Genomic DNA, 23,637 nt, shown 5'->3' with positions numbered 1-23,637 from the left:
AGCTCTTATCCAAGGTCCATTGGTGTAGCCAACTGCAGAGCTTGCAATATAATATTGTGGCATGCTTAAAGTCCACCATCTTGTTCAGAAAACAATGCTGCATCTCTAAAGTTGCAAATGGCAAAGGAATATTTTGTTGTTCTACTTTGAAAGAGCAAGTACAGTTGCGGGCTTCAGATCTGCAACCTTAGCTTACTTGTGAGGAGCAAACGGCGGGGGTTAAAATGGGGTGCACAGCCACAGCCGCTCATGGGCACTTGCTCCCATTAAAGCCTATGGGGCTTGAATATCTGTGAGTTTCTGTTTTCGCACGTGCGTGGGGTGTGTGGGTTCTGGAACGGATCTCCCACAAAAACAGAGGGCTGACTGTATGCATGAAAAATGTTTCATTTGGCACCATCCCAATCTGGAAGGAAAATGGTTATGAGATGAGTCCCACCTAGTTTTCCTGATTATATTGTATGGCTTGATAAATGGGGATCACAAAATACTCCGGTAAAGATTACACTTTCTGTGCAGGAGGATTACAATGCAACAGAAAGCTAGGACCCAGAATATCTTGCTGTTATTAACTGTTATGGCACTTCGGGATTTCGTCTAGTTCCTTCATAGCTGCCCTTCTAAGTCCTTAGTCTTCTGGTTTCTTGACTTCAGTCCCCACTTTGATTAATGACTGAGCTACTCTGCTAATGTTTGGAAGTCTTCTATTTTCTCTTTTTCTGTTGCTGTAGCCAGAGTTTCTAGCATGAAATCCCATGATATGCATAATGCAATGGATTTAGCGCTCAAAACTCTGGCTACAACAGAAAAAGAGAAACAGAAGAATTAGCTCGTGAATAGGGTTTTCCCAAAACACATCAGCTGAATAAATTTTTTAAAAAGCCTTTTTTACACCAACATGGTTTAACACACATTTTGCTCCACAAGATTACTGGAAATGTTTTCATGGTATCTGCCCCTTTTGGTTCCTCTTTTACATATGCGCAAATATGCACACTGAACATGGGGAAGGAAGGAAGAAGGATCCCAGCAGGGTTAGTTCTGAAACCCATATCAGTTTCACTAAAGGCAAACACCATGACTTTCAGACCCATCTGTTGGTCCTACCAGATCTGAGATGGGTTTAACTCAGTTGATACTTGAGGGTATGCATGGGCAAGTGGGGTGTAACATTGCTAGTAGCCACCAGCCATCACAGCAATCAAACAGAGATGAGGAACCTGCAGCCCTCCAGATGCATGGCCTCCAACTGTACCAATTTGGAAGGGACAGTCTTGATTAAACCTCTGTCATCCCATTTTTTTCAGCCACTTTTAAAATGTGCCCGTTTCTGTTTCCTCCTTCCACTTTCCATTTTCATTCTTGGCTTACTGCAATTGCTGCAAAGTGAGCTCAAAGTACAAAAGTAGTTTGCATTCAATTAACTCAGTAGTGGGAGAAAGAGAGCAGGCAAAATCTTGCCCTTCCCACTAGGCTCAAGCAAAAGCAATGTGCTGCAGCTTCTCCTAGCTGGTATGTTTTACCTCTCCAACAACTTTTGCCACCTTGACAACTCTGTTGTTTGCCCACAATTGTCCTGGTTTTCATCTGTGCAATATTGGAGGTTACTTCTGACTTATGACACACATGCTTTGCCATTGCCTTCTTCTGAGGCTGAGAAAATGTTACTTGCCCAAGGACCCGGAGCAATGGATGCAAGCTCCAGGAAAAGAGATTCCACCTCAACATTAGGAGGAACATCCTGAGAGTAAAGACTGTTCGACAGTGGAAGACGCTCCTTCCTGGGAGAGTGGTGGAGTCTCCTTCCTTGGAGGTCTTTAAACAGAGGCTGGACGGCCATCTGTCAATGGGGATGCTTTGATTGAGAGTTCCTGCATGGCAGAATGGGGTTGGACTGGATGGCCTTTGTGGTCTCTTCCAACTCTATGATTCTATAGCCCAGTGAGTTTCCATTGCTGAGCAGGGATTTGAATCCTGGTCTCTGGAGTCATAGTCCTACATGCAAACCACTACACCATGCTGGCTATCACTTCAGGGCCTCCATACGTTGAATCAGTACTGATAACAGTATGTTACCAGGGGAAATATAAAATAGTGCCTGGGTTAAGGACTCGCCCACCTCATGATGTATCCTAAAGAAATTAATGCTATTCGGCTTCTGTTTTTTTCTAAAGTGCCAGTAAAAATATAAGAGCACAAGTGATACAGGAAAGCATGAAGTCTGCTAACTTCTCAGTTCCTCAAATGCTTCAAGGCATGAATGTGCCCCAGGGACATGACCTGCTTATGACATGTAAAACTAACATCGCTTGTATGGGTGGCTTCTGGACCTTCTGTGGTTTATTCAAATGAGACATTCTGTTTCCACCATGCAAAGGGTGACAGTATTTCTGTGTAGGGTGGGGGAAAGAACTAGTCTTCCTACAGAAGGGGCTTCCCTGATTGGTGAAATTAAGTTGGGAAATCGATGTTTGGAGAACATGTTAATTCACATTGGCCTTGGCATCCTAAATGTAACTCCGACATTCGACTGGGCAGTCGCCCTGAGATTAGAGAGCAAAAGGAAGATACGCTCTGACCACAATTTATAGTGCTATTGTTCCGTTCAAACTGCCGCAAAAACATGCTCTGGAATCCTAGGGATTCAGTTATTTGGAAAGAGTTTCTTTCAAATAAGAGTTTCTTTCCAAAACCGCTCCACTTTGGACCTCACAACAAACTCCAACTCCCAGGATTCCATAGCCTTGAGCCAAGGCAACTGGTGCCAAACTGGGTTATTCCTCCAGTGTGGATGCAGCCTTTATTGACAGATGAACACAGATGACTGGATAGCACCTCCAAGCTCCAACTATATCTGACAGCAATGGTTTGACTCAGCAAAAGTTCTGTGGAACATAGCCATCTTTCCCAACATCTTGCTGCTCCCTCCCAGCATCTATTGCCTGAAGCACCCGCTTCACTACCCACTGGAAGGGCCAGATCTAGCTTGATTATCAGCATGGCCATATTATAAACAGTAGAAACAGGATGGAAGGGGGGAAATGGCTTTAATACTGTAAATAGTTTGTAAATCTGTTTCAATGTTCACGCTCTGTATTTTTCGAATTGTTGTTTTGAGTCGTGAGCTGCTTTGAGGCCCAGTTTTCAGGGAAAAAAGCAGGATACAAATAGTAAATATAAGGAGTAGCAGTGAAAATCAATTTGGGGACACAGTTAACAAGAGCAAACTAATTATTGAGGTGTTTTAATTATTTTATTATTAATAATTATTCTAATTATTATTATATTGAATTATTATGAATTATTATGAATTATTTTAATTATTATATTGAATTATTTTATTATTATGAATTATTCTAATTATTTTTCTATTGAATTATTTTATTATTATGAATTATTCTAATTATTATTCTATTGAATTATTTTATTATTATGAATTATTCTAATTATTATTATATTGAATTATTTTATTATTATGAATTATTCTAATTATTATTATATTGAATTATTTTATTATTATGAATTATTCTAATTATTATTATATTGAATTATTTTATTATTATGAATTATTCTAATTATTATTATATTGAATTATTTTATTATTATGAATTATTCTAATTATTTTTCTATTGAATTATTTTATTATTATGAATTATTCTAATTATTATTCTATTGAATTATTTTATTATTATGAATTATTCTAATTATTATTATATTGAATTATTTTATTATTATGAATTATTCTAATTATTATTATATTGAATTATTTTATTATTATGAATTATTCTAATTATTATTATATTGAATTATTTTATTATTATGAATTATTCTAATTATTATTCTATTGAATTATTTTATTATTGTGAATTATTTTAATTATATTGAATTATTTTATTATTATGAATTATTTTAATTATTATTCTATTGAATTATTTTATGATTATGAATTATTTTAATTATTATTCTATTGAATTATTTTATGATAATGAATTATTTTAATTATTATTCTATTGAATTATTTTATGATAATGAATTATTTTAATTATTATTCTATTGAATTATTTTATGATAATGAATTATTTTAATTATTATTCTATTGAATTATTTTATTATTATGAATTATTTTAATTATTATTCTATTGAATTATTTTATTATTATGAATTATTTTAATTATTATAATATTGAATTATTTTATTATTATGAATTATTTTAATTATTATTATATTGAATTATTTTATTATTATGAATTATTTTAAGTAGTCGATAGAAAATAAATTTAAATAATTTTTTAATATAGTCTTTATTGAGTTTTTTAATTAAAATTATTTTCTTCCTGGTTTTAAAAAAACATTAATGCTAGCGCATAGTGATGACATAAAGAGTGACGTCATAAAACGGCGTCGAACAGCTCCTAGCGGTTGCTTCAGCGACCCTTTCTCGCTTCGGCTGGAACAAAAAGCCCGTTGCCGGCCTGTGATTGGATTCTCTAAATTGCCACTCAAAACCAATTAGCCAATCGCTTTTTCAACCTTGGAGGGCGGGACTAGGCAACCTCCAATAGTGTGCCAGGGAAGGACAGAATATTTGCATAGTCTTTTGAGACCCCTTTTGAGGCCGAAGGGGTAAGAAGTATCCACACCCAATTGTGGGCAGCCCTCGGATTCATCCAGCCAATAGGAGTTCTCAAGAGGTGGGCATTAATTCCTCTAGTTTCTGTGATTGGTCAGAATTCTGAAATTGTCGTCCAATGAATGAGAGGCTTGACTAATCCGCAGTCGGGAACGAAGAAGAGGCGGGGTTTACACCAAAGGAACCAATAGGATTTAAGGACAGTCAGAAGTGACATCTTAATAGACCAATGGCGTTCGTCCCGCCCCTGCAAGGCGTCGCTGAGAACTCTGCGTCCCCTTTAGAAGAGAAGCCGGGAGCTAAGATGGCGGCCGCCGACGGAGATGACTCGCTGTACCCAATTGCCGTGCTGATCGACGAGCTGCGGAACGAGGACGTTCAGGTAGGGATCGGTTTCTGGGAGGGAGCTGCAGCGGCTACGGAGGGGTTCTCGAGGACCCTGGAGGCTACGGAGGCAAGGCCCCGGCACAGTAACCAATCAGCGGCTCTGTTTCATTTGAGGAACCCGGCTGAGAGGAATCAGAAAGGGAGCCGGATTGGCTGTAAGGATTCTCATGGAGAGGAGGGTATTGGCGAATGGAAGCGTCCGTATCATCCGCCGCAGTCCTTTCGCAGGATGTAAACGGTCAAGTGATTGGCTGAGCAGGAGGGTTAGTTCTGGAACGGTGAATGGACGCTTGTGATTGGTCCAGGTCTCGCCTAATTTACTATAGGCAGGCTTCTTATCCAATCAGAGGGAAGGGGCTGGGGCGGCTCCCTGGCCCTGACTCTGTGTGGCTACATCCGCACTGCAGAAATAATCCAGTTTGACGCTGCTTTTAACTTCCATGGCTCCATGCTATGGAATTCTGGGATGTTTAGCTTTGGGAGGCACTTCTCTTCCTCTGTCATTGAGCTCTGCTGCCACAACAGAATGCAATTCAAGGATGCCTGAACCTAAGTCATTGGAGACCCCAGGCACTGGAAGACTTCAGTGATGCTGCAGAGAGTTTTAGGCTGCATCAATAGAAGTAGAGTGTCTAGATCAAGGGAAGCCATAGTGCCACTATGTTCTGCTCTGATCAGACACCATCTGGAATACTGTGTCCAGTTCTGGGCATCACAGTTCAAAAAGGACATTGAGAAACTGGAGCCATGTGTCCAAAGGAGGGAGACTACAATGGCGAAGGGTCTGGAAACCATGAAGCCTTATGAGGAAAGACTCAGGGAGCTGGGGATGTTCAGCCTGGAGAAGAGAAGGTTAAGAGGTGGTATGATAGCCCTGTTTAAATGTTTGAAGGGATGTCATATTGATGCTACTGCCCCAGAGACTAGGACCCAATGGAGCAATGGATGCAAGCTCCAGGAAATGAGATTCCACCTCAATATTAGGAGGAACCTCCTGAGAGTAAGAGCTATTTGTCAGTGGAACAAACTCCCTCGGAGTGTAGTGGAGTCTCCTTCCTTGGAGGTCTTTAAGCAGAGACTGGATGGCCATCTGTGGGGGTGCTTTGATTGAGAGTTCCTGCATGGCAGAATAAAGGGGTTGGGCAATGATGCCCTTAGAGTCTCCTCCAACTCTGTGAGAATGGAACCAGCTTCTTTCCTGCTGCTCCAGAGACTTGGACCCTAGAGCAATGGATTCAAAGTACAGGAAAAGAGATTCCACCTCAATATTAGGAGGAACTTCCTGGCAGTAAGGGCTGTTCAACAGTGGAACACACACACTCCCTCGGAGTGTAATGGAGTCTCCTTTGAGAGGATGGCCTTTCCATATTGAGTATCCCTTGCCTTATAAAACCCTATGAAACTCATGGGGTCATCGAAGTCAACAGGCAGCTTGAAGGTACATATACGCAAAGGGCTCTGTGGGTTGTCATCCTGTTGGTTGCCCCAACTAGAGGAGACCCGCTGAGAGAATGAATTGTTGAATGGTGAGTCAATTCATAGGTAAATCCAATTGATTCAGTGTGTCTGCTCTATTAAGTACTAACAGCAGTGTTTAGGTCAGGGTTAGTGCTTGGATGGGAGACCGCCAATGAATACCAGTCGCTGTAGGCTATATTTCAGAGGAAGGGACTGGCAAAACCACCCAACTCTGAGTATTCCTTGCCTTAAAAAATCCTATGATATTCATGACGCCAACACAAGTCGACAACACGTTCATACACACACTAATAGTGTAGGAGTATTTGGGTTTCAAATGATTAGAGTACTGGAGTTGTTTCAGTAAAGCTGCATCTGCACTGCGGCAATAACTCAGTTCGGCACCACTTTAACTGCCACGGCTCCATGCTCTGGAATCCTGGGATGTTTGTATTGTGTTATCAATTACTATGCTTTGTTTATTGTCATTGTTATATATGTTCTAGTTCTCTTTTTGTCCTGACAAGACTTGCTAGTCTTTTAAGGCAGTGGTTCTCAACCTTCCTAATGCTGTGTGACCCTTTAATACAGTTCCTCATGTTCCAACTATAATAGAGGAGCTGTGTCTCAGTTCCTAAAACCGTTGGAAATAGGTGTTTTCCAATGGTCTTAGGCAACCCCTGTGGAAAGGAAGGTTGAGCCCCAAAGGGGTTGCCACCCACAGGTTGGGAACCACTGCTTTAAGTCCTAGCAGGATTTCTAAGCATTTGTGCAATTCAAGCCATACCATGGAGAGTTATGACGATGTTCCAGAAGAAGACGACTTAGCTATATTCGAATAAGTGTATATCCGTCTTGACATCTTTTTTAAAGCTGTCTAAGCTGGCAATTTGACGGATCTCATCTGTCCGTTCCATAATTTGGGAGCAATTGCAGAGAAGGCCCTCTGGGAGGTAGCAGTTTGGTTTGTAAAGGCTGCACTAGATTCCTCCCAGAGGACCTGAGGGTGCAGGGCGGATTATATGGGAGCAGGCGATCCCTCAAATAGGTTGGACCCAAGCCATGTAGGGCTTCAAAGGTTATAACCAACACCTTGTACTGTGCCCAGAAACTAATAGGCAGCCAGCGAAGAGATTTTAGGACGGGTGTTATTCGGTCACTCATAGTTTTTCCGGCGACCAGCCTGGCTTCCATGTTTTGCACTAGTTGAAGTTTCCAGACTAGGCAGAAGGGTAGCCCCATGTAGAGCGCATTACAGATATCAAGTCATGAGGTTACCAGTGAGTGTACAACAGTTTTTAGGTCCTTTACTTCCAGGAAAGGGTGCAGCTGGCGTATCAGACGGAGATGATAGCATGCGCTCCTGGTCATATTCATCATATTGGGGATGGGGAGGGAACTAAGACTAGTTTAGCAGGTCAGCCCAGTATAACAGCATGGGGATTTTATGTGCCTGATTTGGGTTGGGGCCCAGTTATTTCGTGGTTACATGGACAGGGCAGGGATCGGTTCCAGCCAGCAAAGAAAGATAGGTAGCTTGAATGTCTTATAAATTGGTCATTTGTCTGCTCCCCTTTGGCACCTTAAAACTCTCCAGACAGGAAGGTTTGATCAATTGGTAACAATTCCTTTTTGTTTCTTCAGTTTGTGACAGATGAATCAGTGCACAATAGAAGAGCACTTAAAGAACTGTAGATTATTTCCTTTGGAGAAGTTCAGTTGCAACCTGGATGTATTTCAATTTTCTGTTCCGTTTCCAGTTGAGATAATAGGGTTCGTTTTAAAGCTCATGGCAAATAACCAAGCTGGCTCAGGGAATATTAGAGTTGTTGTCAAAAAAGTAACTTACTTTAACTCTTATCTTGTTTGATCTTGCAAACGTTAATGTGCCCTTTTCTTACAGTTAAGAGGAGACTGGGTGGACATTTCTGCATCTATCCCAAGGCTTAGGAGAACATATTTTTGTGTTTTCAGCTTCCATTTGCTCCCAGAAAGCTAGTTCATGCTATCATTGCTATGTGCAAGTAAACTGGTGTATACTGGGCAGAAGTTGGCAGTTATTCCTTTCTTGTACAGTGATTGAAAGTGGTTGCCTACTCTGACTCTACAGCCTGGTTTGTACTGGCTTTTTTCCACATGGCGTTTGCTTCATCGATTCAGCTGTATGGTCAGTGTCCTGTGTGCAGCTTATCTCTATGTACAAAGAGAGATGTAGTGTTACTTCCTCTGGGCTGTGAAGATGAGTGGGAGAATAGAAGAGGCCAGCCTCTCACAACATGGTACCACCTCTCAGTGTTTGGAGTGTAACCCCATGAGCTACGGACAACGCGGTGATGGTAGAGGTTATAGTCCAAAACATCTGATGCCATGTTACGAAAGGGTTAAGGGTTGAGGATTAAGTCTTTCTTTCTCTAGAAGTCCATCTTTTTGAACCTGTCTCCTGGATTTCTCTCTCCTGTCTGCAGCTTCGTCTGAACAGCATCAAGAAACTCTCCACCATTGCATTGGCCTTGGGCGTTGAGCGGACGCGCAGTGAGCTCTTGCCTTTTCTCACAGGTAATGAAAAACCCAGGCTCGCTTTAGTCTTCGCTTAAGCAGTGGGAGCAGAGTCTGAAAACAGAAACGTTTGTGCTTCAGTTACACTTTGGACAATACCCCAGTTTCTGTGCCAACGCTGCCTTAGAAAGTTCCTTTTGTAGGTTGCAATATGCATGCTGTGTGGCACTTCACAATCCTGCAGACGGAGTACCACTTCATTCTTTTCTGTTGTGCTCATTGGTATGGCCCTGACAAAAGAAAAAAGTTAAAGACTTTCATTGCTGCTAGCAGCTTGTGCTTCAGGGTTGTTGTGAGGGCTTGATGAAATAACACCTTTTGCTCCTTCCGGCATGTTTTCTAAACATCTTTAGCTACTTTGTGGGAACAAATATTGGCTGATTGAATTCTCCAAGAAACTGCAGAGTAGTTCACTTGGTGAATCAGCCCTCAGATTCCCACCCCACTTTGACTATCTAAGTCTGTGGTTTCTTGCCATACAGGTTTTAGTCATTGCAAGTTTATTTGTCTTTTGTTCTTTCAACTGATTTTTTTCTCCTACAGATACTATTTACGATGAGGATGAGGTGCTACTCGCCCTTGCGGAGCAGCTGGGAACCTTCACAGCTCTGGTTGGGGGCCCTGAATATGTCCACTGTTTATTGGTAAGATGGAGACTATTTTCAGCAGAGGACAGGAAAAAAGTGTGACCTAAAAATTGAGAATTTGGGAGTGCTTCTGTTCTTTTCAAACACTGATACAGGGAAAGGATTGTGTTGAGCCCTCACAGATAGTGAAACTTTTCTTAGATAAATCATTTGTCTTGGGTTAGCTTGTTTTTACACACCGGACAGCCAAGTGGCAAGGAAAATGTTTAGGCTGCAAACCTTCATTTTTTGGACTGTATCTCCCAGAATCCCCTAGACCAGTGGTTCTCAAACCTTTTAACCTTGGGACCCCCATCCTTTACATCTACACAGACACTGTTCTTCTCTACTTGCTGTAGTGTATGAATAATAATGTTTTGTTTGTTTGGTGTGCATATTTTTGTTTGCACATTCTTGTATATTCATATTTTGACATAAGGAAATAAAATTGTTGAAATTGGAACAGTTTTATTGAAATAAATTCAATATTTAGCTCAATGTATTTGTAAATTTTACATGTAAAAAGTTTGGGAAGGGAACAGAGCAAGGCCTCCAAGTCTCAGGACCCCCTTGAGCAACTCTCGCTCCCACCACCATGGTCCTGTTCCACCATTTCAGAACCACTGCACTAGACAGCATGACCATTAGTTTCAGGAAAAAATCATTCAAGCTGTATTGCATGTCAAGTGAGGATGTATGGTAGAATGGTCATTTCCGTGAAGGAGTACAGTGTGCATTTTTAGAGGGATCGCCCACAATCTACACATACATTTACTTGGAATTCTTGCTTAGGTGATGTATGTTGCAGCCCTCCCCCCTTAACCATAGTGAAAATTGAAGGTTTCAGTAATAGAGATCCAAAACTGTAACAACTACATCATAAAGTTGCTAAACATCTCCTTTTCATCCTTTTTTTAACCACTTGAAGTGTTTGTTCTTTCAGAATGCCAAATTCTTTTTTTTTACTAGTATCTTTTCCCCCCTGTTATTATTTCTGAAGAAATTCATTCCATCTGTAATGTGTCCTCTAATCTTGTTTCAGCCTCCACTTGAGAGCCTTGCTACAGTGGAGGAGACAGTGGTGCGGGACAAGGCGGTGGAATCCCTGCGCGCGATCTCCCATGAGCACTCTCCATCGGACCTTGAGGCCCATTTTGTGCCCCTGGTGAAGCGCCTGGCAGGAGGTGACTGGTTCACCTCTCGCACCTCTGCTTGTGGCCTCTTCAGCGTCTGTTACCCGCGAGTCTCCAGTTCAGTGAAAGCTGAACTCCGTCAGTAAGTGAGATGCTATGCAAAAATGACTGGGGCTTGCTTCTTTGTTGAGTTGTGGAGGACAAAGAGTAAGAGAGTGATTGGATGGTCCCATATGTCCTAAATGCAAAATGTTGCTACTTCTCCCTCTTCTGCAGATATTTCCGGAACCTATGCTCAGATGATACCCCTATGGTGAGGCGAGCAGCAGCCTCCAAGCTGGGTGAATTTGCCAAAGTCTTGGAGTTGGAACATGTCAAGAGTGAGATCATTCCCATGTTCTCTAACCTAGCGTCTGATGAGCAGGTTAGTACGATGGCATGTTCAGTTCTGGGAGGGAATAGGAACTAGTTGAAGCAGGAAGTTTGGACTGAGAGCTCTATAGGTACTTTGAGAAGAAAATGTAATTTAACCCATTTAATTTCTCTCATACAGGACTCAGTTCGTTTATTGGCTGTGGAAGCATGTGTTAATATTGCTCAGCTCCTGCCCCAGGAAGACCTGGAATCTTTGGTCATGCCAACGCTACGGCAAGCAGCAGAAGACAAATCTTGGCGGGTCCGTTACATGGTGGCTGATAAGTTCACAGAGGTTAGTATGAACCATTGTGTATGTCAGCAGTACATGGTGGTTGAGAGATTTGGGTAGCACAACTCTTGTAAAAAGAACAGAACGGAAATGAAACCATCCCCTGGTGAAAGGCAAGTGTGTAATCTGTCCTGGGAGCACTGACTCCCCTCTACTCTCTCATTGATTCAGTCTTTAGGGAGAGCACAAACAGTTAATGCCTGCTGGAATTTTGTAATTTCTATTGCATTGTTTTCCTTTGCTTCATCCACTACATCCTTTGTTACATGTCCCTAAGATTTACTCTCAACTTATCCACAGGTCGTATTAAAATCCATTATTTTGGCCTCAAAACCTGCCCTCAACTTATACATGGGATTTATTTATAGTTTTGTATATATGGCAATACTTTGAAATTATGCAAAAACCCTACGAATCACCTTTTTTTCTCTGGCTAGTGGCAGTTTTGTTTTCTTACACTTGCATAGGCTTAGGTTGTTATTGTTGCTCTTCTGCCTTTTTCCCAGTTTGTAACTCAAGGCAGTTTACAACAGTTAAAGCAAGCATTGTTAAAAATTCTTAGCATACAAAAGTTAAAAAGCGATTAAACCATCATAAAATTAAAATCAGTTGAAAATGTTAACCATAAAAAATATACAAATTCAGCACATTGCGCAAGGCCTGTTTACCCAACAGATCAATTCACTAGTAGGAGGAGTATAATTCCTTCTGTCAGGGAATGGAGTAGAACCATTGGAGAACTTCTGTGTGATCCAGTCTAGTACTGTTTTTTCCTTATAGCTCCAAAAAGCTGTTGGGCCAGAAATCACTAAGACTGACTTAGTGCCAGCCTTCCAGAACCTCATGAAAGACTGTGAAGCTGAAGTCCGGGCTGCTGCCTCCCACAAAGTCAAAGGTCAGTTGCATTCACTTGACTCCAAGTCTTGCCCTGTTTGGCCAGATTCCTTCCTTGTTCAAGATTATTTTGTCTTTGAAGTGTAAAGAATCTCTCTTTCCTATGAAGTATAAAGAATTGTGGACAAGGAAGGAATCTGGATAGGGGGGAAAGAAGCAAGTAAATATAGCAATGGCCTTTGAAAGTTATTGGAATCAGAGGGACCTCTGCTGCTGTGGAGATCCTGTCTTTATCATCACTGATCTGAAATCTGTTGTGCTTCAAAGCAGAATGGGTGAGGCATGGTTAATCCAACATTCAATGCAAATAATATTTTCTTCTTTTTATAGTGGGAAAGAGAATGCAGTATGTCGCCCTTTCATTTATGGATCATGCTACCCATTGAAGAGCTATGAATTTAGGAAATGCCTGCTTGTTTTCCAGCTTATTTCCTTACCAGGGAGATGTAGAAATGCCACCAAACACATCTGAAATTCAATAGGAGAAGAGCTTTTCCTCTTATGAAGTGTTTTGGCATGGGGAACTTGTGACCCTGCATAGGCTATTATTTGGCTTGGCTTTCTGTCATCTCTGACCATTAGCCGTGTTTTGGAGGCTGATAATGCATTGGTGTGGCTGCAGTATAAGCATCAAACTCCCTGCTTGGGTGTGGAAAGAAAGTTTAACATTAAATCTATTGAATAGTGCAGCTGCTAAGCTTTTAAGGAGCTTTTTGCTTAAAAACAACTGAAATTTGTTCAGTGTGAGCTTACAAGAATGGGCTTTTAGAAGGGAAGTTTGACATAGTTCTTTATGTTGCAGTGAGTTAGCATAGAAAGACTTGGCAGCAGGCTAGAGGCATGTAAGTAGTTTTCTCAATGGGGGAAACTCTTGCCAGGTTAACAGCAGTTCCACTATTGTATCTCATCACTGTGGTAACCATTTTTCCTTCTTTTAGAGTTCTGTGAGAACCTCTCTGCTGATTGTCGTGAAAATGTCATCATGACCCAAATCTTGCCCTGCATCAAGGTATGTGTCAGGCTATCACTATCTTCTGCTGAGCTTTGAGACTGGGTTTTTCGGTTTTGTTTTTTAGTCATTGGCTTGCTCTGGTTGGTCCAGTCATGAGCAGGCTTTCAATAAGTGTTCCAGGCTGAAGAAATAATGGAGGCAGAACTCTTTAAAGAAGGATAAAAGAAGTGTTTGTACATTGTGTGTGTCGTGGGTGTGGGTTGAGGTTTTGGACTGTATATTTTAACCTTGTAAGCCGCCCCGATTGCATTTTGCAGAAAGGCGGGATATAAATAAATTTATTATTATTGTTATTGTTATTGCTCCTGCTTCTGAATAAGGCCTTGGTAGTTCCCAGTATTGCAACAACTTGCATGCAGTTTGGCTGACTCCTTTGTTGTATGTTTCTGAAAAGGAGGTCTAGGAAAAGGGTGTGTGTGACTGTAGCTATTTATGGCTTGGCACAAGTACATTGTGTTAACATGATGCGTCTTTAGTTGCTTCTTACACAAGAAGCAGGAAAAAGATGGTTTCTTCAGTATAGAGTGGGTGGGGGATAAGAAGTGCTGCTTAAATACTTCTGTCCAGCAAATGTTGTTTAATGCACTCATTTTTTGCCCTTTAGGAACTAGTGTCAGATGCAAATCAGCATGTCAAATCAGCTTTGGCCTCTGTGATCATGGGGCTCTCTCCCATTTTGGGCAAGGACAATACAATTGAACACCTCTTGCCTCTCTTCCTGGCTCAGCTCAAAGATGAGGTGAGTGTCCCTTCCCTTCCTGTCCTTTTTGGAGTACTCAGGGGTCTTCTCTTTCTACTGTCTAGGTCTGATACCAGAGGGAGCAGTTGCCTGCTCTCATTTCTTAAGTGGCATTGTTATATGTTTGGTTAGCTTCCTTACCATGAAGTGCTTCCTATGATGTTGAGTAATAAGTCTCATAGTATTAGTTGAGGTACAGAAGTGACTATGGATAGATTTAGAAAAATGTAAACTAAATTTGAAGTATGCAGCTTCTTTCAGGAGAATGGATATGTAGTTGTCCTAGGGTGGTTTCTTTTGAGAGGACTCATAGGTGAGTGGCAGAGCACATGCTTTGTTTGTATAAGGTTCCAAGTTCAATTATAGCACCTGCACTTAAACGGTCTTGGGAGCGGAGTGGGAAAAGTCCTTAAGAAAGCTCACAGTACTGAACTAAATGAACCAACAATATGTTATATGGTAGTACCTATATTCCCTACCCTTGTTTTTCAGGAATTTATGGGGTTGGAGTTACCATCTCCTAACTTTGAAATGGGAGTCCTTTATCTTTGTGAAAGGAGTCTCACCATATTAACAAATTGCTAGGCACATAATTCCATAAATTCACATGATTCAGATAAATGCTAGTCAGTTACATACTATGAAAGAAATTGCAGTGGTCTCTTAGTAGCTTTCCATTTAGGGAAGCTAAAAAAGAGAGAGTGGGTGTTAAGAACTGCATCTGGGGATGAGGTCTGTCCTGTGATGTCAGCTGTTCCTCTTTCTGCAGTGTCCCGAAGTCCGACTCAACATAATTTCCAATCTGGATTGCGTGAATGAGGTGATTGGTATCCGGCAATTGTCTCAGTCCCTCCTCCCAGCCATTGTGGAATTGGCGGAGGATGCCAAATGGCGTGTGCGATTGGCCATCATTGAGTACATGCCCCTGTTGGCTGGGCAACTGGTAAGTGCTGCATGGGCCCTTCAGAAATGAGTGAAGTGCACTTGTGTGGCTGAGAGAACACAGTGACCTGAAGGTTCTTGACTCAGCTGGGCCTCTTTATTCCAATTAATGGGATCTGAGGGTTATTGCCAATGAATTTGGGAGCATAAGCTATTCACCCGGCGTCTCTGCACTTTCCACATCCTTTGTGTTGTGGCCTGCCTATTGTTTGAACAATGTCACATCTCATAAAATTATGTGTTTGGTTCTACAAATCCTGTAATTTGGCGGGCATGCAGGTTAATTTGGACTAACCACAATTTTCCCATTTTCAGGGTGTAGAATTCTTTGATGAGAAGCTGAACTCCCTTTGCATGGCATGGCTTGTGGATCACGGTAAGGCTTGCAGCTGAAATCAGTAGATTCCCGCATTCTCCCTGGTTTTGTTTTGCTTTTCTCCTTTAACAGTGTTGTCACACACTGCAAACTGATGAAATTACCCTTTTCAGCAGGAAAGGAGCTGCAGGCGTGGTAAATGAGCAGGTGCTCAGTGAGCTGGGCCTATCATTAAAGCTATCTGCAGCCCCTGAAATGCAGAGTGCCTTTAAGTTTCAGTTTAATCTGATATGCTGGCTGATAGTCTACCTATACAAATAGGGTCTTGCTTCAGTTCTCCAGCATCTATTAACTTCCCATGTGGATTGCACATAGGATGTTGTGTTTGAGGCTGCTGGTGAAAACAGTTTGGAGATGTCAGTTCAGAGTAGGACTATAAGGTTATTTATTAGCACTGTGAAAATGAATCATGAAACTTTGGTGTGCTGTTATCTGTGTTGGCTTGCAGTCTATTTCCGGCCCATAAGGGCAGGTTTTGATTTTCTTATTCATAAACAGTTTGAGTACTGGTTACCTGAATGGTTGCCACCTTCCAAATATACCAGGCTGGATCATGAAATAATATTTCATGGGTTTTTTCTGGGTGCTTCCACAGGTCAAAGGACGTTTCAGAAGTGGGATCCTTTTTGCAATATGACCACCTTAGAGGAATTTGTCTGCCTCTTTCTTTCTGGTCCTCAATGTATAAATCTGAATCAGTTTGTTTGTTTGTTACTTTTTATGTTTATACTTTGTTTGCTTCCCAGATAACTTTGCCATTTGGTAGCATATGAATATTGTTAATCAATAATAAAATGACTTTTACAGTTGCATAGGACTAGAAGCATACCTTCTTTAAATGAACTTGATTTTATATGTTTGGTGCACTTGTGCCATTTCCTGTAAGTAAGGGGCTTTAGCTCAGTTGGAGAGCATATGCTGAAGTAGTTCTTTGGATTTTAGCCCAAATCTCTAAAATAGCAAGTCCTTTTGCACTGAGCTAGTAATTCATAGCATTGAAAGTGTACTTTGAAACTAATGGTATCTATTGTGTAAGTCCTTTTTGCTACTTCCAGCAGAGTAGTGACTAATTGAGGCTTTTAGTGCAGGAATAAAGATATTGGTTTGTATTTTTCCGTTCAATGGGGGAAACGTCTTTTCCAGCCACAGAAGCAATTAAATTCAGGTTTATAATAATACTAAAGTACTATAGTTTGTTTCCATGGCTTTTTCTGCACTGACTTAATCTGTATTTAAGGAACAGTCACATTTTTTTAAAGTACTTTTGTGTAATGTTTAGGATTTTTAAAAATAATGCCAAAGCTTAAATATTTGGTGCCTGGTTTTTGAGCAGTGTGAGACTTGATCTTACCACTTATTTTAAGCCTTTCCATTTTTTCATTTTTAAAAATTGTCCTCCTTCAGTCACTCACCACAGCAAGAGTCAGCAAGCAGGGAGGGTTAAAATGGTGCGCACGGCCATTCAAGCCAATGGGACTTGAATATTTGTGAATTTCCATTTTCACTGGGGTCCGGAAAAGATTCCCTGTTAAAATGGAGGGACGTCTGTAAACTATCTAGTCTTATCCTTGCTTAGTGAAATTTGCCACTATAGACTAGCTGAAGTTTTAATTCATGAGTCTGTTAATTTATAAAATTGAAGAAAGCTTCTTTCTTGCTTTTCTTCACCAGATGCTCTATGTTACCTACAGTGTTGACAGTATTTTCCATTTCTCTGTTAGAGTTGCTTAACAGTGATAAGTGCCGTGTTAAATTATCTGTGGAATCATGCCTGTTGATACCTGGAATATAGGCCCGTTACAGATGGGCTTAAAAGTACGCGTGGAGCGCGTACTAGGGTTAAGACGGGGTGGTGCTTCTGCACCACCCTAACCCTAGTGCGTGCTGTGCGCGCACAAAATGACAGCGGCCGTTCCACACGGCCGCCATCATCGATATGTGACGACCGCGCCGCCTCCAAACGAGGCGGCACGGTTGTGACATATTGGGGTCACGGCAGGGCGCCTAGGGCGCCCTTTCCGCGACCCCGGAAGGAGCTCCGTTTCGGAGCTCCTTCCTGGTTTGGTCCACTGGGCGCAGCTTTCAGACGGCTGCGCCCAGCGGACCAAAGGAGAAAGGGGCCAAACGGCCCTTTTCTCCTTCTCCCCACCGCCGCGGGGTGTCCTTGGGGCTTGAAGCCCCAAGGACACCCCTTTCCAGGCTGCGGAGAAGGGGCCTTTTGCTGCTTCCCCGCAGCCCGGAAAGCGGCGGATCGGGGCTTCAGCGGCTGCCGCTCTGGCCGCTGAGGCCCCGATCCGGTGGGGAAAGGTGCGCCTACAGTCTGTAACGCGCCATAGTTTTCACAATAATTACTACACTGTCATCTCCTGCTTTAAATTATTGTTGGGAAGGGACACAGGTAATCTATATAAAGCAAAGGGATACAATCCCATGTCAATTCAACATCATTTGTGGTCTTGAATTGCTTTTCCACACTGTTTTACCATTTACCATTTATCATAACTTTTACCATTGAAAAGAGAAGGCCTACAGTGATAATTGTGCCGAATGGTGACCTAGTTGATAGTGGAAGTTCAGCCTGTGTGTAAAAGTTGTGTGATTCACACATTCTTTCTTTCTGTTATAAAGGGTTCCCTCACCCATGTAGGTATTACATAAAATAGGGAATGCTCCATGGGTGGGGGATACAGAGTAAAGCTAAGGGGCTAAGTTTCAGAGACATTCATATAGACTTCTCATGCCACATGTAGCAGGATTGTGCATCCTTTTCTCTTTGACAGTGTCAGAATCCATCTGCTAGATAGTATTGTTTCTTTGGATATCACGGGACTGCACTGTTGATAAATGTAAAAAGTGTCAAGGGTTTGCTCTGTGTGCTTGCAAAAATTCTGGAACCTATGGAGCAGTGAATGACCTCAGCTTCTCTCAGCTTTAATTTATATCATTGGCTAATGCTGCTCTTTTCCTGTTCCCTAGTCTATGCCATCCGAGAAGCGGCTACCAGCAACCTCAAGAAGCTTGTGGAGAAGTTTGGCAAGGACTGGGCCCATGCCACTATAATCCCAAAGGTGCTGGCTATGTCCAATGACCCCAACTACTTACACCGCATGACCACACTCTTCTGTATCAATGTAAGTTGAGTCAGTCTGGAGTAGAGGAAGAAGGTGAAATGAATTTGGGGAATGTAGGGCCAAGGGAGTAGGAGGTGTTCTTGACTATACAATAATTACCAGGTTTGCATTTAAAAAAGACATCTATTTTTCTTAAAATAAAAAATCCATGAATCTGAATGCTCCAGGGATCAATTTAGGACCAGAAGGGAGTGATGAAGGCGAGAAATTGGGGGAACTGAGAAAATGCACAGCCTCCTCTGATAATTCTCATCATTCCTCACCCGACAGTAAAGAATCTTGTTCACAATGCAGAATTTTTATCACTTGAGTGTACCCAGCCCTCTATACAGAGGCTGTTCTACAGTGGAATAGACTGCCCAGGAGACATTAGTATGTCCATCCTTGGAGGTGTTCCAGTTGAAGTTGAATTGGGTTTTGGTACTTTCTGAATGAAGGAGAATCTATAATCTGACCCCCTAGTTCCCTTTCTAAATGGTTCTTCCAAGACTGGCCTTGGGAGGATTAATGTTGCTCTTTATGTTAACCTATTGAGAAACTTTTTGCAGTACTTTACCTTGCAGCACAAACCAGCAAGAGATCCAGAAGGGTCAAAGTATTACTCAGATCTAGATTTGTACAGAGCCCCTGATCCATCTCCTTGATTTCTTCTCTTAGGTGCTGTCAGAGGTATGTGGGCAGGAGATCACCACAAAGCACATGCTTCCCACCGTTTTGCGGATGGCAGGCGATGCAGTAGCAAATGTCCGCTTCAATGTGGCCAAGTCCCTTCAGAAAATTGGACCAATCCTGGACAACAGGTACTGGGAGTTACTGAGCACCAAGAACTCCTTTGTGGGGACTCCTGCATTCCTCTTGCTTAGAAGGTTGGGTTGGGTTGGGTTGGGAGTTGGAAAGTGGAGATGAACAAGCAAAAGCACTGAGGCTGTTAAGAGAGCTAGAATACTGGTTCTTTCCTCCCCTTGATAATCGCACGCTATTCTTAAACCTGCAGCACCCTTCAAAATGAAGTGAAGCCAGTTCTGGAAAAATTAACACAGGATGCTGATGTGGATGTCAAATACTTTGCCCAGGAGGCACTGACTGGTGAGTTGAGAGCAGTTTTTCCTTTTGATCTGAGTAACCTTGCCCTGTATTATGACAAAGGTATGCCAGCTCTCTGCCCTACTTCTAACCAGGAAAGTGGCTGTAGATGATGGGCAGGAATGCTTCTAATTCCAGGCCTTCTTGCCTTTTAATAGCTGTTTCTGAAATGCATGTATACTTATTCTTTCTCTCATTTTGGGTGCAGATTGCTGTGTTTCCTGTTACTAGAATACTTTCAGCTTGTGCTTGCAGAGTTACTGTCATGGGGGGAGGCTGTTTGTTTCATTAATGGTACTAGAAGTAGGGGAGAGTTATGTAAGAGAGACCCAGAATTCAAATACTTGAATTCTGACACAGATCAAATGTGTGTTTGGGCAGGGGGGGGGTTGTCCCATTGGATCAGACCACAGGCCAATGTGGTCTAGTGTTCTGTTCCAATTATAGTTGGATCTAGTCAGATAACTAAGAAGAAAGCCCTTAAATAGGACACATCTGTAAGCCTTCTCCTATTGCTACCCAGAAGTTGATATTTATAAGCATATTTCTCTGATCAGCAATAAAGGTGATAGATAGCAGTCATGTCTAGTAACCGTTGACAGCATTATCCTCCATGAATTTGTTTTATCCTCTTTTAATCCATCTGACTTGGTGGCTGACAACACACTCCCTGATAGAAAATTCTGTACTTTTTACTCTGCATTTTGTGAAGTGGATCCATTTATTTGTCCCAAGTCTCTCTCTCATTATTTGATTATGCTAGCTTTTAATATTATATAAGAGGGAGAGAACCCTTTTTTCTCTCCACTTTCTCATTACAATTCATTATTTTACTCATTTTCCCTTGTACTGACCTAAAAAGTCAGTGTTATTAAGCTTTCTTCATAGAGCTTATATGGCACAGTACATGTAAATTACTCAGGACTCAGTGACTGTTGCCTGTTTCTGTAGAAGAGGTTTGTGGTTGAGATGACATGAATGTGCTGGTTGAGTGACCTCTTCTGGATCATTCCCATTTGCAACCCATCAATTGAAACTGGAGTCTCAACAACCCAGTAACAAAGTATAAACCCATCTCCTTTTGGCTATACAATTGATTGCCTCTGTGCTCAGAGCTTCCTCGTTTTCTATTTAGTCAGAACAGTAGATACTCATAATCCATGGGGCTTTATACCAGGTTCATTCTTGCAGAGGAGAAACCACTAAATCTCTGACAAAAGCTGATGGTACAAAAGATATTAGATTACTTTTTTACAAGCAGTTCTCAGGTTTTAAACCCATTCTCTTTATGTTTTTCTCTTTTATTCATGCAGTGTTGGCGTTGGCTTGAGCCTTGGGACCTGGCTGTGTTGTGTCTTCAGCTTGGATGCCATTGGACCGACCCTTTCTCCCCTTTCCCTGCATGTGTATGAACACCCCACTCCCGATCCATGTGGTGGTAGTGGTATCAGCCAGCAGCTGATTCTTGCCCCCACTGGAGTCCATCTTCCTCCCCTACTCTTAGCTCTGTGTTTTCAGACCTTCTTGGGCAGCTGTGATACTCTCTCCCTTTCCCATCTTAGACAGGTTTAATTTGTTTGTTTCTTTCATCATCCGGAGGCAGCAAACAGTTCCTAGTTCTATGTCCTGGTGCAAACTTGCAAAAGAGTCAGAACAGGCCATTAGAACTGCACTTGGCATGTTGAATCTGAGCTTAGCAAGAGGCGAAACTTGCTGCTTGGGCACCCTGTAACATTATTGGCCAGGGTTTGCATGAGAATGTCCCCACAGTGCTGTATGTAGCTGTGCATGCAGTATCAATCTGGCCTTTTTCTTGCTGGTATTTGCTCATCGGCAGCCTGATGGGTCCTACAATTCCTCCATCCCAATTAGTCCCTATTTTTTTCCATTCAGTGTTCAACAGCAGTCTAATCAGAAAGAGCGTTAGAAATGAGCTGAAAGCCAGAGAGGTTGCCTTGATTTGCAAAAGTTCTTAGTTGGTTGTGAGATGCCTTGGAGCTCTCCCATTCATAGTCCAGAAAAGGTAGAGAGGGCTGGTCAAACCTCCACTTAAAATCTACCTGATTAAACTGGGTAATATTATCTCTTGCCTATCTAATTTTATGATCTGGTGTCTGCTCGAAAGAGGTTGGCATTAGAGATGGCATCTGTAGTTTAAGTGAGTACAGCTGATGTGATTTGGAGGTGGAGGTTTTAAAACAGGCAAGTATTGCATTGCCTCGTTCCTTTGCATTGGGCTACTGCCTGTGGACTAAAATGAGTCAGGGACTTGCATTATTAAGCAAAACTTCTGGGCGATGCCTTTCCTAAATAAGGAGCCATAGGAGATGATTTATGAGAAAAACAGGCATATGAGAGAAAATCAGATGGCTTTCACTGGTGATGCTTAGATGATCCTGTGCTGTGTTTGCCAACTGCAATTCTCAGTTTTTTTATCACATGACACTGAAAAAAAGACAACTTTCTTCTCCCTTGTCTTCGAACATTTCCCCAAAATCTCTTGAACCCTTCCATTTCCCAGATTCTGCTGCCTCCTCTGCAGTTCTTGCACTGGACAAGTGAAATGTGTGTGTGTGTTTTCTAACCACATACCCCCTAATACAAACACACACACCCTCTGTTAGTGGCATGTCATTTAAAAATTGTTGGATTATTATTATTATTTGGTGTACACTTGTTTAATCCCACCTCCCCTTACAATTAATAAAATGCTCGAACGTTATTTGGCATCCTGTTTATCTTGGGGTGGTGGGCTGTGAAATGGATCTGAGTCAGGGACCCTTTCAAGTAAAACTTCTTGGAGCCTTTTAGGCACGATTTTCTAAGGCTGTTGATGTCAAGATTCCCTTCAGCCTCAAACAGCATAGCTGGGGAGGGTGGAAATTATAGTCTGCCTGTACCCAAAGGACTACGTATTTCCCAGTCCTGATAAGGAAAGTTGGTTGCTGTTAGCCAGTCAGGAAGTCTTAATATCGGGGGGCCATAGAGTATTTCTATAGTCCCTGTTCATTTGTGGAGGGCTTGGGCCAGGAGATCTCCCTTGTGAATTCTCCTCTTGGGCTGAACCTCTTCTTTGTCTGCAAGTAAACAACAGGACCATCTTGTTTTCCTTTTAATCAACCATTTCTATACTCGAAGAGCATCAAGTTCCCTCTTGTGTTTGGGCAGGCTTTGAAAATTCAGACACTACCTCCTTCAGTGTCATGTCCTCCAGACAACTTAAATCATTTTTTAATGTTCATTCTGTTGCTTGAGCTACTTGAAACAGACATTTGCAAAGGATCTCAACAGTGAAATGTAATGAACAGCCTCAACTTGTAGCGTTTTTGAAGGATTTAATTTCCAAGAATTGTACCTCTTGGGCTAGAATGATGGCTGTGGGTGGAAAAGGAAGAGTGTGTCTATGGAAGATGTCCTTCATAGTTATTTATGAAATGGTCCCCCCCTCCAGTACTCCCATTAGTCTAGCTGTGTGCTTCTTGGCAAATATTATCGGCATCACCCAAGAGAGAGCAGGACTGTTCTGGATACAGACCAGCTCTTTCAACATGCAGAGAGGCTTTGATAGCAGCTAGCATTCCCTGGCCTCTCGGCATTAAAACTTCATTTGTTCAACCTTGCTTTTTGTATTCTTGTCATGCTTTTGGCAGGATACTTGGAAAATAAAACCCCAAAACGTACACGTTTTGCTAATGGCATTGTTAGCAATAATCAAGGAACCCGGCTATTGTGCAATTCAGCTTCATTTACCTGCAGCTGGTGGCAAAAAATTAACATTACCATAATTAAAGGCCTGAGGCAAACTAGGCCAGTTCAAGGAATTGTGGGTACAGAGTTTTGGCTCAAGAAAGGAAAGTGTGATGGTACTGTGAGATGACACAAGGGCATTATATATTGTCCTCAGCTGGGTTCCAAGTTCACTATTTTATGCTTGTTGTATCTTCAGATGTATATCTGAGGTTTT

The 23,637-nt window shown here is 41.8% G+C and overlaps 1 protein-coding gene across 1 annotated transcript; it reads left to right on the top strand.

Annotated features, from left to right (window-relative positions):
* Window positions 1–4,607: 4,607 nt before the first annotated feature.
* On the top strand, window positions 4,608–22,395 carry LOC149304793 (uncharacterized). The gene is made up of 15 exons (XM_089478264.1): window positions 4,608–5,012; window positions 8,941–9,031; window positions 9,575–9,675; window positions 10,700–10,932; window positions 11,067–11,214; window positions 11,344–11,499; window positions 12,277–12,391; window positions 13,329–13,399; window positions 14,007–14,141; window positions 14,911–15,084; window positions 15,399–15,459; window positions 18,436–18,590; window positions 19,248–19,390; window positions 19,585–19,676; window positions 20,987–22,395. The coding sequence occupies exons 1-15, from the start codon at window positions 4,860–4,862 to the stop codon at window positions 21,001–21,003; spliced, it is 1,845 nt and encodes a 614-aa protein (XP_089334390.1). The 5' UTR covers window positions 4,608–4,859; the 3' UTR covers window positions 21,004–22,395.
* The last annotated feature ends 1,242 nt before the right edge of the window (window positions 22,396–23,637 follow it).

This window comes from Sceloporus occidentalis, unplaced genomic scaffold (assembly GCF_023333645.1).
Source record: "Sceloporus occidentalis isolate IW3139 unplaced genomic scaffold, rSceOcc1.0.p SCAF_13, whole genome shotgun sequence".
NCBI classification, from domain to species: Eukaryota; Metazoa; Chordata; class Lepidosauria; order Squamata; family Phrynosomatidae; genus Sceloporus; species Sceloporus occidentalis.
This window is presented reverse-complemented; position numbering and strand designations above follow the sequence as displayed.